At 40.9% G+C, this 14,685-nt stretch overlaps 1 protein-coding gene across 4 annotated transcripts in view; it reads left to right on the forward strand.

The window, feature by feature from the left end:
* Window positions 1-13,059, forward strand: part of LOC133990931 (receptor-type tyrosine-protein phosphatase F) — a 177,747-nt gene extending 164,688 nt beyond the window's left edge. For all 4 annotated transcript variants that reach the window (XM_062429355.1, XM_062429357.1, XM_062429356.1 and 1 more), the window contains 8 exons: window positions 525-679; window positions 2,504-2,789; window positions 4,005-4,183; window positions 7,427-7,553; window positions 8,459-8,584; window positions 9,429-9,583; window positions 10,405-10,540; window positions 11,126-13,059. In XM_062429355.1, the coding sequence (XP_062285339.1) occupies window positions 525-679; window positions 2,504-2,789; window positions 4,005-4,183; window positions 7,427-7,553; window positions 8,459-8,584; window positions 9,429-9,583; window positions 10,405-10,540; window positions 11,126-11,194 (1,233 nt within the window). In that variant the 3' untranslated portion in view covers window positions 11,195-13,059. The remainder of the gene's footprint in view (window positions 1-524; window positions 680-2,503; window positions 2,790-4,004; window positions 4,184-7,426; window positions 7,554-8,458; window positions 8,585-9,428; window positions 9,584-10,404; window positions 10,541-11,125) is intronic.
* The last annotated feature ends 1,626 nt before the right edge of the window (window positions 13,060-14,685 follow it).

Below are 14,685 nucleotides of genomic sequence, written 5' to 3' on the forward strand. Positions count from 1 at the left end.
GGTGTTTTGTCCTTTATATCTTCTCTGTTTCTTCTTTTTCCATTAGTTACTTATAGTTTCAAACATAATTATCATTCCTAATTAAATGCAAGTCTGCTGGAGCAGTTTCTTGGTTTCAATCAGGAATGGTGACAATGCCAAGAAACCGTTTCAGAGAAACTGTCGCAGTTCAATTCCAAAATTATACATGTTATCTACACCTACACTTGCAGAATGATCACAGCCATGAAAGTAGAGCACATTATGTGCTGCTATCAAAGTTACGATTCAACTTTAAACCTTTGCTTAAAATAGCTACCTTTCTGACAATTAAATCATTCGTGCATTTCAAATTTTAACTGAGGAATTTGAGCTCTCTGTTCATCAAAACACTATGACCTTTACATGTTCAAAGCATTTTTACCCAGTGTGACAGGTTTCTCTGTAGAAAGCAGTCAATTACAATTCTCTGTGTCAGGGTATCCCACTTAGCTCAAGTTTAAACCTGTCGACTTTCTGACTCTGTTTGACTCTGACTCATACAGAATGGCTCCAGTGAGAAGAGAGAGGTGCGCCAGTTCCAGTTCATGGCCTGGCCAGACCACGGGGTGCCAGAGTACCCAACCCCCATTTTGGCTTTCTTAAGGCGGGTAAAGGCCTGCAATCCTCCAGATGCAGGACCTATGGTGGTTCACTGCAGGTGGGTACTTGTGACTTCTAGTTTTTATCTATTACTACAAATGTTCGTGTGATAAATGCTAAAGACATTAACTGGTCATTAGTAGCCATATCACAATAAGTAGCAATACTTATTTTCTTGTCCTGAACTATTAATCATCTACCTATGGATGGTTTTGATGCCTGACATTATCTCCATCACATTTATGTAGTGCCCTGTCATATTTGATTTTGTTCATTTCAGTTGGATGAACAGTAGCGAGAAAGAATAGGAAGTTTTCTTACATCAGAGATTGCTGTCAATACACCATAAAGGATAACACATGTAACAGAGATGCTGAAATCCTATTTTGAAGGTCAACACCTTTTTTGATTCCCCATGACTTTGGCTGGATAAGCCTGTGTTGCGTATGGTCCAGCTACTTGTAAAGCCTGTCAGGATGCCTCTGCAATCACAAAGTCTGTGAACAAACTGCAGCGATAATCCTTATTTGCTTCAGCTCTTGTACCTGAGAGTGTAAATCAAGTAACCTGGAAAGTATGATTTCCATTTTCCAGCTGTCAAACATGGTGAGAAAACATAATAGTGCCGGTAATCTTACCTTGTGATTTGATTCGATTTTGATTCAGGATGCTGTGATTGGATCAAAAAACATTCTTGGTAACACTTTCTATGCAGCCCATGTCTACAATGCCTTATGAATATACAAAAACATTTTAGTCATTTTGTAGCACTGTATAGTTATAGCTGTAAGTACTCACAAATGTTCATAATGCTTCATAACATTAATCACTGCTGATGACTTACTAAGTACATTATAATAATTTTAAATGCATTACTATCACTGTTGTAATGCATTATACAATTGCACATAACTTACAATTATAAGTTACTCGAAGTAGTTATTGTGTGCTTTAAGTGAAGCTAGAAAACCAATGTGTAGCAAAGGAGCGTTCCCACACTGGGTCTTAAATCCCAGTCTCCCAGACCACAGACAGCTACGCTAACCAGTCAGCCAAAGAATTAAGCTGATGGCCCAGGGCCAGTGTGTGTAGTCATCCATGGTCGTTACTCTCTCAGGGCCACAGGCCTGCATCGTAACACCATGCAAGAACAACACGCAAAATGTTGTGAAATTAATTTATATGTTTAACGGGTCATAACAGAAATTGAGTACTCAAATTTGACACAACTTTTTGATTTTCTCACTACACATCCCAGCGCTCCCCAGCTCTGTTCTGCCAGAGAAAAGCGCTGTATGGATGCGAGCCATACTAAGGTTGAGACTAACCAAATGTTAACACCAGTGCATCATTTGCACCTGTTTTTTTCTTATTGATCAAACATTTACATAAACGTAAAATATACAGCTACAGGTTAAGCAGAAATGTTTCAGGTCTTATATATTTATAAAGCATTATGAATATTTAAGAGTGCTTATAATTATAATTATGTAGGAGTATAAGTAGATTATAACACAATACATGTATGTTTTATGTTTGTGATGCATTGTAGACATGGGCTTCATAAGGTAGGTTAGGTAGGTTTTACCACATTCTCAAGAATCTTGACACATCTTTATTTTGACGATACTAAGGCTCACGACAATGAGACTAAATTATTGAACATACCCCATACCTTGTTAAATGTATCCAAGGACTTTGAATTTCTAATTAAACAATGTTATCTGTGTTTTTTAGCTTCATCTCTGCAGAGTTTTACTTGTGATTGTATTATCTGTGGATCTTGTCATATAAATAGATGTAAGAATATCTGTGAAAATACAGTGATAGAGCGTAATGTAATGTTACTTACCCCTCCTCTCTCTCCCTCTCTCTCCATCAGCGCTGGCGTGGGCAGGACTGGCTGCTTCATTGTGATCGATGCCATGCTGGAACGCATGAAGCATGAAAAATCTGTAGACATCTACGGACACGTGACGTGCATGCGCGCCCAGAGGAATTACATGGTACAGACCGAGGACCAGTACATCTTCATTCACGAGGCCCTACTGGAGGCCGCCACCTGCGGCAACACCGAGGTGCCGGCACGCAACCTGTACGCCCACATCCAGAAACTCACCCAGCCACCGCCTGGCGAGACAGTCACCGCCATGGAGCTGGAGTTCAAGGTGACTGAAGCACACACGTCAAACTTAAGGCTTTATGTAATTACGTGAGCTTCACCACAGGTATAAGTGGTGAAGCTCACGCCTATTTGACAAAAGAACTCTGCACATGAAGTGATGTGAATTTTATTTGCTAATAACGAACAGAAATCAGAAAAATAATGTTACCATTCTGCATGTATCTCTGAATCTAGTGTGACCTGCAAGCAGCAGGCTTCACTCGTTCTTTTGTTGTCTAACATCAACAAAAGTACAACAGACTGCTGTTGCAAATTCAGACCTTCTGTCCAGAGTGTTGCTGTTGTTCCAGGTGATCATATAGAGGTGTCAGTGCTGGAAATAATTAATTCACTAAATAAGCCAATGCACAGGAATTTGTCTCGGTGACATTGTTGCTGAGACATCACAGCAGCTCGCACACTGACATAAGTACACATGAACACACGTGTTTCAGGGAAAAATGTATCACAACAAACGCACCCATAAAACCCCAGAAACACACACAGACATCCACACCTCCATGTCGAGATTTACAAAATGACTGACACTCTTGCGTACACACAGCTGGTGCTCAAGGTGACTCGCAATCACACGCACACCTTCTGTCAATAGCCATCGACTGTGATGTTATTACACACTTTCCTCCAAGCGCGGCTCCGCCATTAGCCCTGTAATGACCATGATCCATTCTGTTTGAAGTGATAATAGCATCTACACTCCTGCCAGCGACGGAGAATGAAAGAGTGAGAGAATGATTGCGGCGTATGTGGGGGCCACAGCCTCCATGCCCACACAGTCTGGCCACAACACATACACACACACACACACACACACACACAAACTCTCCTGGAGTACCATGACTGTCCATACACACTCCTGTGCTGTCCATCTGTGCACTGTCAACTGCCAGCACTGAGCTTGTCACGCCTACAGTCCTGCATGCAGTCTCTGGGGCTCCATTCCACTTAGTTATACCTACCAGCTGATATGTATTATACCAGTCTATTCTCTAGTCTTCTGTGACGTCTTGTCTTCTCTAGAATTATTTATTTATTGTGACAGGAAGCCTTGAGTGTGAATAGAAACCTGACAGCGAAGTGTTCCAGACTTCCTTGTTTGTTTACTCCAGGTCACAGGTCACTCATTCTAATTCTCTTTTATTCCCCTCTCCATCTTTGTCTTCCTGTCTCGATTGTCTTCACACCTTCTCTTAAACAGAGACTGGCCAACTCCAAAGCCCACACTTCACGCTTCATCAGCGCCAACTTGCCCTGCAACAAGTTCAAGAACCGTCTGGTCAACATCATGCCTTTTGAGTCCACCCGCGTCTGCCTGCAGCCCATCCGTGGCGTCGAGGGCTCCGACTACATCAATGCCAGCTGCATCGACGGCTACAGGTCAGCACAGGACTCACCGTGATCTGGGTTATTAAGAGAGGGGTTTGACCAGTGATGTTTCATTATAACAGAGGAACATTTTACATTTAACATTTTAATTGTTTTCTCTGTACTTTATCACATTGATGTTTAAATGACGAAGATCACTGTGCATTTGAGGATGTTTATACCCATATTGGATAGGACTAACAGGTTAGGATTCCCCCAATGTCATGGCAGTGCAGCAGAGCAATGATCCTGAATACTGAATATAAAATACTAATACAGACAAAAAGTCTGCAAAATAAGAAACTTAAGTGATGTAAGCAGTACAGACCAGGTTGATTATCACCAGAAAAGATAATCATACATTTGCTCCCAAATATTAAATATGGTGACTTTCATTTAGGTTTATTTTTTAAAGTTCTTCACGTTTCATCTAATGTGGACTTTCAAATTAAATCATCACCTCATAGTCATTGTTTCTTTTCAAATCCAATGTGTTGGAGTCAGGAGCTAAAATGAACAAAAAGTGCCATTCTTCTAATACTTTCCTGGATACCTTGAGTGTGACAGGTCTGCAGTTTTCTGGTGTCAGAGATTGTTACAGGTGTGGGAAAACAGTAGAGCGCAATAGGTATTCGCTGTAGACTGGATAAAAATGTATGGGAGGAGATTGAAGATGAGGCCACCGCAGTGGGCAGTATCCAGTTGCATGTATTACTCTCAGCTCTGTCAATGTGGCTCTCATCTGCGGAGCCACTACCGCTTTTATATCAAGGCAACCGCATGTCCTCGTGTACTCTGTGAGTCCAAATTGCTTCCTAGAGGGAAGAAGAAGAAAAGGCAGCTCTGTGTTTTATATCTATATAAGCACGGACACAGACACACAGCTGAATGTTCTACGGTAGGAGTGTACAGTGAAGGGATGGATTTAGCGGGCGTGAAATGCCATTCAGTCCATATGAGGTTCTGCATCGTACCGGGCCTTGACAAAGACAACACCCCTACCCCTGAGCCCCACCCTCCCCTTTCTCCAACTGTTAATGAGAAGTTGCTCCACAGAGGCCGACCCTCCATTGTTGCTGTGTAAATAGCATAATTGCAGCAAGAGAGTAATGTAATGGAGTTTATTTTCCAAACCCCTCCTTCCCTTTTTTCTTTTCTTATCCATGTTCTCTGCCTCTCTCATTTATTTGTTTCCTTTCCCTCCCTTTTTAGCTTTTTCTATCTCTGTCTCTTGTTGCTCTCCTTCTTAGTCTGTCTCTTGCCCCTCTTTCCCCGCTCTCTCTCTCTCTCTCCCTCTCTCCTCCCACCCTCTTCTCTCACTCGCCATCTTAATTTTCCATCCAAACATCATGGCACAGACAGACATATCCGGGTGGGGACCTGTTGTGTGCACCACAGGCACTGTGTAATTAAGCTGCTTTTAAAGCCTGGGCATAAATAAAAACTAAACAGGGGCCTCCAGTGCCCTTCACCCCAGCGCCTTCAAGAAAAGCCAATAATATGCTAAGCTAATGAGAGGCGAACCATTGATTCCAGCTATGCTATCAGGGGCGAGAGCCCTGGATATGCTCCGATGCAGGCTGGAGTTTTAGCATTGTAATGAGGTTGAAATGAAACACTATGTCCTCAAGCACTGCAGTCATGTGGGATGATGCAGAGAGTGCTTTGTGCTGTTTGGCAGCGCGCTCATCGGGACACTGTGTGCAGAGAAGTCAGTATTGTGTGATACGGTTAGAATTGTTTTTGTTTTGGCTTGGGGCCCTTTTATGGGGAGGTTAGAGGGGTCCATGCTATCAATTTGAAATTTAGCATTCATCCCCCCGCTTAGCTTTAGTTTCCTTCCCCTTTTTCCTCTTCTGCTCTTACATTCCCCATTCCTGTGTTCTCGTTTCCTTCATCTTCCCCGTTTCTCCTCTCCTCTCCTCTCCTCTCTTATCATATCCTCTCCTTTCCTCTCCTCTCCTTTCCTCTCTTTCCTCTCCTCTCCTCCTCAGTTCTAATCTGCGCTGTAATGACCAGCTGGAGAGAGCAGTGTTCACTCTTTTCATCTCCTCTCTCATTCTCCTCCACATTTTCCCTCAACTTTGTACATCTCCTCTTTCCTCTGCATTTCTCTTTCCCTATTTTCATCTTTTTAATTTGATTCCTCACTCGGTTGCCTTCCCCTCCTCGTATACCATCTCCTCTCCTCTCCACCAATCTGTTGTTTCTTTATTTGTGTGAGCGCGGCCTTGAGCATATTCTAATCTCCCGGTTCCACATTAGTGCTTTGCCTGCAGCACCTTCATTAGTTGTTCAACCATAGCTCAGTGTGTGCCTGAGTGTGTGCGTGTGTGTATGTGTGCATGTGTGTGTGTGTAGCAGCGTGTTTGAATACACATGCAAAACCACTGCACGCATAGATGCGTACACCTGGATGCAAGTTTACATGTGCTGCAAACATGTGAGTGTGTGCGTGCACGTTCATGCATGCGCTTGTGTGTTGGATTACTCAGCTCCCTTCCTTCCCTTTCTTCTCATCAGTGCGCTGCTGCCACCTGCTGTTAAACAAAATAACAGCTCAGCAGGACCAAAGTCACGTAGGACAGCAGCATAGCTCTGGCACGTCAGTGAATGAGCTCATCTGTGGTTTTGTGAGCATATCAAGCTCTCTCTCTCTCTCTCTCTCTCTCTCTCTCTCTCTCTCTCTCCCTCTCCCTCTCCCTCTCCCTCTCCCTCTCCCTCTTGTTCTGTATTGAGCCACTAAGAGGGGAAGAGGAAAAAGTGTTGAATCTACATAGGCTTAAATAGCTCGATGAAGAAGATTGTTGCCAAGGATTATTTGCTATGTATATTCAAAGTGCAGGGATTTGGTTTGATGGTATTGTTGCAGAGACATTTTGACAGAGAGTGCAAGGACAAAAGGCTGCTTTTAGTTGCATTAGTTTTTGGTTATCGACTCCCTTTACTACAAATCATGCTTCCTATCATGGTATGGTTGATTTTACTTTCATAGCACGAAAAGGAGTTACACAGAAAGCTTTTCCCCAACCTTTTCGAATTTTACTCAAATAAATGTGTGTCTGAAGGTTTGTTTCATGCTGTATATCCTGTCTGATGTTACGTTTTTAGGTGTGGGTTGTATTAGCAGCCCTTACTAACCTCTCTGGTACTGCACTCATTTCTAGTTTTTGCTTTGTGATGTTCTCTGTTATACCAGTTGCAATGTGTAGTGTTTAATCTCTGCCTCTTCTATGTGTGGTTTTGCATCTTCAGAACACAGAAGGCCTATCTGGCCACACAGGGTCCACTGGCCGAGACTACTGAGGACTTCTGGAGGATGCTGTGGGAGCACAACTCTACCATCGTCGTCATGCTCACCAAGCTACGAGAGATGGGACGGGTAATACACATACTGAACTTATTTGATAACAATCTTTATATGCTGAGGCGTTTCAGTCAAGCGACTGCGTCACACTGCTCAAATATTAATTAATTCCAACCTGAACCATAACTTGGTCGAAGGGTACCTTCCTTATCACTGTAGCTGGAATGCATCTATGTTGAAACGTGCTACTGTATCAGATTTGTCAATAATTGGTGGCATTCCAACCATACTGATAAATCCCATACTGCATGACTATGTCACACTTTTTGAAATACTTGAGTTTTTAAAGTTTACTGATATACGTACACTTCTGATATTTTGTTATATCGCCCTCACTCATGATAGTTTGGGAATCAACAAAGTTGAGAGTAGAGATTAAAAAAGTAATCAATGACCTTGGAGAAAATGTAAGGATATTTTAAGGATGTTACTGTGACACAAAATCAAAGAGTGAATCCATAAGTAAACCCTACTCTGATTCCAGTAGCAGTTTGATTAAAGCAGTTATATCTTCAACTGAGGGTTTTTTTTGTGATTATGCAAATGAAGCTGACAGCACTCAGCTGCATTTTGTAGCTTTTATCAACCTCTCATCCATAATCACAGTTTATAAAAAAAAGCCCTCATGCACATCATCACTGTAGTTAAGAACACAAATTATGTAAATATATTGCCACCTAAGATGAATCTGACAATATTTCAAAACCATAGATTAGTTTATCCTTTTTTTTCATAAGCAGAGATCTTCTCATGACTCCAAATGACTATTAACTTACAGCAACCCATACTAATAATACTAATGCAATATTTGTATTCCAAGTAGTCATTACGTAAGACATTTTTTCCCCCTGAATGTGTTGGGATAAAGATTCGTCCTTTATAACTTATCTTATCTTTTTCCTTCCCCTCTTCTTTTGTAGGAGAAGTGCCATCAGTACTGGCCAGCGGAGCGTTCAGCCAGGTACCAGTACTTTGTGGTGGATCCAATGGCTGAGTACAACATGCCCCAGTACATCCTCCGAGAGTTCAAAGTCACAGATGCCAGGGTGTGTTGGACTCACTCTAAGTGTGAATATCTGCAGGTTTTGCCCTGTGTGTGTATGTGTATGTGTTTGTGTGTGTGTTTGTCTAGGTGGAAGGGATGAGGATGAATTGGCATTTTACGCAAATACAACCACCCAACCCAAATACATCTTAATTTTAGGTTGTCACACAAATGCTGACAGTCACGCTAAGTGTTAAGAATTTTATCAACTGTGATTTCAAGGTAGAGATGATCAGGACACGTCGCGTGTTATTTCTCCTGACAGCTTGACATCAAGTGAAAGCACCATGCAACATGTTTACCCAGATTTAGTAACAGCATGCTTGCTCTATAGATTGTCTGTGTGTTTGTATGTGTGTATTTGGGGTTGCGTGTATGTGCATGTGTGTATCTAGAACACTGTGAAAATACATGAAAAACCATAGCCTCCTATCCCCGAGGGCCAGTGCTGGAACTCCGTGTGATGCAGTGGTTTCAATGGGCTATAAATATTCTTTACTGTCATCAGAGGGCTCACAGCACACAGAAACACTCTAATCCCACATCCACTCCTTCTTCCATACATACATGTATATATGTCTCTTTTTTCTTATACCAGGCTGTCGGCTCTATCCATGTTGCATCCCAGGTATACATCAGATGATTAGAAGGTTGCAATAAAAACCAGCAGGGTTATGATACTCATAGACCTCGAACCTGAGAAACTAGTGTGGTGTTTTTTTTTTTAGCAAAAGGTGTAAATATAAGCTTTTAAGTAAACACACACACCTTTGTGTCAGATTTTCTATTTATCAATACACTGTGCCTCTTAAATGTGCTTAAACTCTTTATTTGGTGCTCCACAGGATGGCCAGTCCAGAACAATCCGCCAATTCCAGTTCACTGACTGGCCAGAGCAAGGTGTGCCAAAAACTGGAGAGGGCTTCATTGATTTTATTGGACAAGTGCACAAAACCAAGGAACAGTTTGGACAGGATGGACCAATCACTGTACACTGCAGGTACGGAGGAAGATTAGTTGCAAGTTTAAGACTACAAACAACTGTGAAGGCATTTCAGAGCTTTGTTCATACATAAGTAAATAAGTTTACTTTTTGAATTTTGATTATGTGACAGCAGGAGTAGCATGCGCTCAGCAGGGTCAATTTGCATTTAACCTTTAGTGTTCAGCATGCATGACGTACAAGAAATTAAGATAATGGAGCAAAAGTATAGCAGATTTTAGATTTCCTGTAATTGTCTGAGTATCAATTAAAGGACCAGTGTGTAAATAGCATATAGTGGTGAGGTTGTAAATTGCAACCAAATCCCCTTCCCCTACGGTGACTGCAAAACTTGTAATAAACACAAAAGGCTCTGTCTAGACTCAGTGTTTGGTTTGTCCATTCTGGGCGACTGTAGAAACACTGTGGTGCAACATGGCAGCCTCTATGGAAGAGGACCTGCTTCCTATGTAGATATAAAGAGCTCATTCTAAGCTAATGAAAACACAATGATTCTTATGTTCATGGGATTATATACCAATTAAAACATATTTATGAATGTTATATTCAATTTCTGCCAAGTCTGTTCTGCTAGATGAACTAAATTCTACACACTGCACCTTAAAAGACAAAAGTCAAAGTGGCGAATCACATTCTAATAGACTAATCACTGTACAATCCTTCTAATGATGCTCCAAAATCTAAAACTGTCTCTTACCAACAAAGTCAGCTATCAGTTTATTAGATTAGACACTTAGCTTAGATATACCTAGCGTTCAGGAGTATGAAGGTAATAGATGATAACAGATGTAATAAAGACTGGTGTGTGTACTCCTCAGTGCCGGTGTGGGCAGGACAGGCGTCTTCATCACCCTCAGCATTGTGCTGGAGAGGATGAGGTACGAGGGCGTGGTCGACCTCTTCCAGACTGTGAAGACACTTCGCACCCAGCGGCCTGCCATGGTGCAGACCGAGGTAAGAACTGAGTATTGACAAATATGTTGTTCATACTGAGAATCCCACAGTTAGAGTGATATTTCCAAATCAATATTGTATATTTTTTTCAGTTTAAATTTGATACTATCTTTTGTGGTACATTCAGGGAACGCTCCATGTTCTTTACAGGGCTTTAGAGGCCCATCAGAAATCTCATAGTAAACAGAGCTACTGCTATCACACAGCTTCAGTGTTGAATTGGCTTTACATTAAAAATGTACAAATACATTACATAATAGAGCAACCAGGTATCATAGAGAAAATGCATCGCAAAGAAGACAATGCTGGTGTGGATACAGACTAATTAATTAATGTTTTAACATTACACAACATTTGAAAAATGTTTTTTTAGTCTCTATCTTTAAATGTGTTTTAGACCATAATGTAGGGAGCAAGGAAAATTGAGGGGAACAAAAGATTTCCGAAAAAAAACGATTTTTTTTTTTATGTACATAGTTTGAGTTAGTCATTTGACATATGGACATATTCAGAAGAAGGGGTGATGTGTAGTTTTCCAGATCATAAATACAGGTTTTCTCACTTGATTCTTCTTCTTTTCCTCAGGACCAGTACCAGTTGTGCTACAGGGCAGCATTGGAGTACCTGGGGAGCTTTGACCACTATGCAACGTAACCACTCCCACCGAGCAGCCTCCCTGGTCAAACCTCTCAGGAGTGTGCCAAGTGTCCCATCTCAGCCACCATCCACTCACTTGACCCCCTAAAACCCGACCCCCTCGCAGCTACCGGAGGGGAGGAGAAAAGGGACGCGCTTGCAGACCCGGCAACGGGTTCAACCAATCACAGAGATCCATGCCGACCTAACCAACCACATGAGATTTTTGCTTTAAATATAATAACAGAAACACTACAATGACTATGACAAATATGACAACTCTTGTACAGATGCGACAGTGCAGACGGGCAGCTCGCCTCTCTGCTCTGTCGAAGCCAAACCTCCCTGATTGTCAAAGGCTACTGGTAGCACTAAGAGAGCGTTCTCTCTGTTTTTTTGTTAATTTTATTGTCAATATTATGATTCATTATGTCAAATGTTATTGTTTAGTATACTTTTTTTTTTTATTTTAATAATCATTTTAACATCAGAAATTTATTCTGTCTTAAACTGCCCGGCCTCGGACGCGTATTTTTTCATAATCGATACTTTTGTTTTTATTTGTTTGTTTTTATTTTAGGGTACTTTAGCACAAGGGACATGTATTTTTAACACGTTCCTAGGTACTAATACAGGAGGACCACTGTTCTCTGAGCTGCTGTCCAATTTCTTTTATCACATTATGTTCTTGTTTTATTCATATGATGTGTCATAAACATTTGGTCTGACTCAGTTCAACACAACGAAAAAAATGCCTTTTCACTTGCCGTTTCCTATAAAAAAAAGAAAAATCCACTTTGAGAAAACTGATTTCAGAGCACACACTTGCTAAAGTTGTCCTTCTGTAAACATGGTAGCTAGTTCAAAAAACAAAAAAAACAAGAAGTGAATTAGCTAACAAGAGACAAAATCAGCAGTGTACAGGAATGGAAAGCACATGATTTCTATGTTGGTTTGTTTGGTTTTGTTTTTCATCAGAAGCCTATGGCATTGAGGCCTTCATACTCCACAGCGGAGAACTTACCTGAGGAAAACAGACTTTTATACCCAAAGGGTAGTTGACAGAAAAAGAAACTCCCTGATCTCCTGAAAATAGTTGCTCTTCAAGTCCCTCCCATCTCCTCGCTGCCCATTAGTCTGGTGAGTTTGCTGGAGTTGAACCAAGCAGACTGAAAGGAGCGGACGTGATGGGCTGAGGAGTAGAGCCATCAATGCTGGCACCTGTACAGAATCAACCATTCCTACCAGAGGGAAAGAGACTCAGCCCTTTGGACTGAAACCTGATATTATTTTATACAGAAATAGAACTATAAATATATATATAATTATGATTGATTATATATATGTACAATTACACATAGATATATACACAGCTTCAAAAGTATATTGTTAAAAAGGATTAATTCTGCTGATCTACCAACCCTAGAGACACTGCAGAGAGCCTGCTGTCCTAGAGTGTGTATTAATGGAAACACCGTTGTATCTACTGTACTACCATAGTAACTTTGACAGCTGGTTGTCCGTCTGAATGAGGAAAAACAGCACAACCCCCCACCCCACCCATCAAAATTGGACAACTCCTCGCTCAGCGCCGGCCATCGCACTGCTCAAGCACACATTTTCTCCTACACGAGCCGCAGCAAGGGGAAGCGTCCGATCCGAGGCCTAAAATTTTCGGTGGCGGTGGGAGGGAGGGGGGACTTGAAAACGCTGGCGAAAAACAAAAATGTTCATTTTTACCTTGTGAATGCTTAGTGCTGTAGGGGTTCGATCTGTTGTACACACAGTCTGTTTTCTATTTGTTGATAAAGAACTGGAATTTAAAAAGAAACTGTTGATGAAAAAGAAAAAAACATTGATGTTAATAAAGTTAAATAATTGGGTTTTTGTACAAATCTTTGCTTGAGATGTTTTGTTTTTTGATTCTGTTGTTTGGAGAGGAGAGATCTTAGATATGACACAAGACTCCAGGTGCAGATCAGCTGTGTCTCGTTTTATGTCCTCTTGCTGGAAATTTTGATGTTATTGTGAACAAAATTATTTCCTGACGTCTAGTTGAAGTCCAGTTTTACTTTATTAGCATCTCTCCTTTGAAGTCTAAGAGCTTCTTGTTCCACTCAACTTAATGTCCACATACTTCAAAGTGTGTTAGTGTGTGTGTGTATTTTCATTCATGTTGTAGGGACTTGCCTTCCTTTTGGGGACAAGTCCCTACCATCCATAAGTGATACGGTAAACATACATACCGTACCGTAAATCATTAATTTACGGTATTTACGGTAAAGACTTGGTAAGGTTAGGTTAAGTCTCCAGGAAATTAATATAAGTCAATGTAATGTCCTCTGAAGTGATGGAAACGTGTGTGTGTGTTTGTGTGTGTGTGTGTGTGTGTGTGTGTGTGTGTGTGTGTGTGTGTGTGTGTGTGTGTGTGTGTGTGTGTGTGTGTGTGTGTGTCTGAAAGGTATCCTCGCCCTGCTATCTTCTGAAAGGTCACCAAAGAAAAAAAAATTATTGGAACAATTTTCGATAGAGGTGTAATTACTGGCATTTTTCAGAGCTTTCAAACGCATCTCACTGTCTTCATCAAAAGACAGAGTTCATTTCTTTAATAACCATTCTTATTTCACACAAGATATCTCAGTGTTTGTGTTTGTATGTTCTCTTCTCGGGGTTTCATTGGAAACAGATGAAGTTACACATTTCTACAAACTAATCAGAATGAATTCCCTGTTTAATTTATTTACCCTTCACCATTTTATTTCAATGAAGTTTGAGTGCAATACTAAATAATTGTCTCAAAAATCCCTATATTGGAGCAAAATCATTTGTCCATGTCCATGGCATGTACTCTACTTTCCGCTAACAATTAAACAATGCCATTTGTCACATTGCTCACTGTGGAGTAAACTAATCAGTGTCATAAGGACTGAATGAGTTTCATGTTGAATTGATTGGATCCACAGGAACAAAAAAAAGAGAGAATAATTTAGGGTATATCACAGAAGAGATTTTAGTATTGGTGTTTTTTGTTTGGGCTGATGGGTTTTTGTAAAACAAAGATCATATTTCACAGAAGACATCTAGGTCCACGTTTCAATCACATCTCACAGTCTGATGTCATACTGCATATTTCCACAAAGGAATCTGAGTTTTAACATTATAAAGAATCTGAGGGCTGTTGTTTTGTTCTACGTTTACACATGGTTGCCATGGTCGCCACTGCCAGTCAAATCAGATCAATCCACACTCGCACAGTCCTGATGAAGCAGACCTTCTGAGTTTTAATAAGTGCGTACTTTATCATGAATAAACTCAAGTTTTGTTGGGGGTTCTTTTCCCCGTTAGCTTGGTTGCTAATTTGATTACAAATAACTATACTTGTAGATAAGTTTTCAGGTGCTTAAATTATTTTTGACGGCCTCGCCCCACCAGTGAGACTGCTCTTTTTTTATGTGTGTGTGTGTGTGTGTGTGTGTGTGTATCCATGTAGGTGCATATGCTCAAACTAA

The sequence above is a fragment of the Scomber scombrus genome, chromosome 11 (assembly GCF_963691925.1).
Source record: "Scomber scombrus chromosome 11, fScoSco1.1, whole genome shotgun sequence".
NCBI lineage: Eukaryota > Metazoa > Chordata > Actinopteri > Scombriformes > Scombridae > Scomber > Scomber scombrus.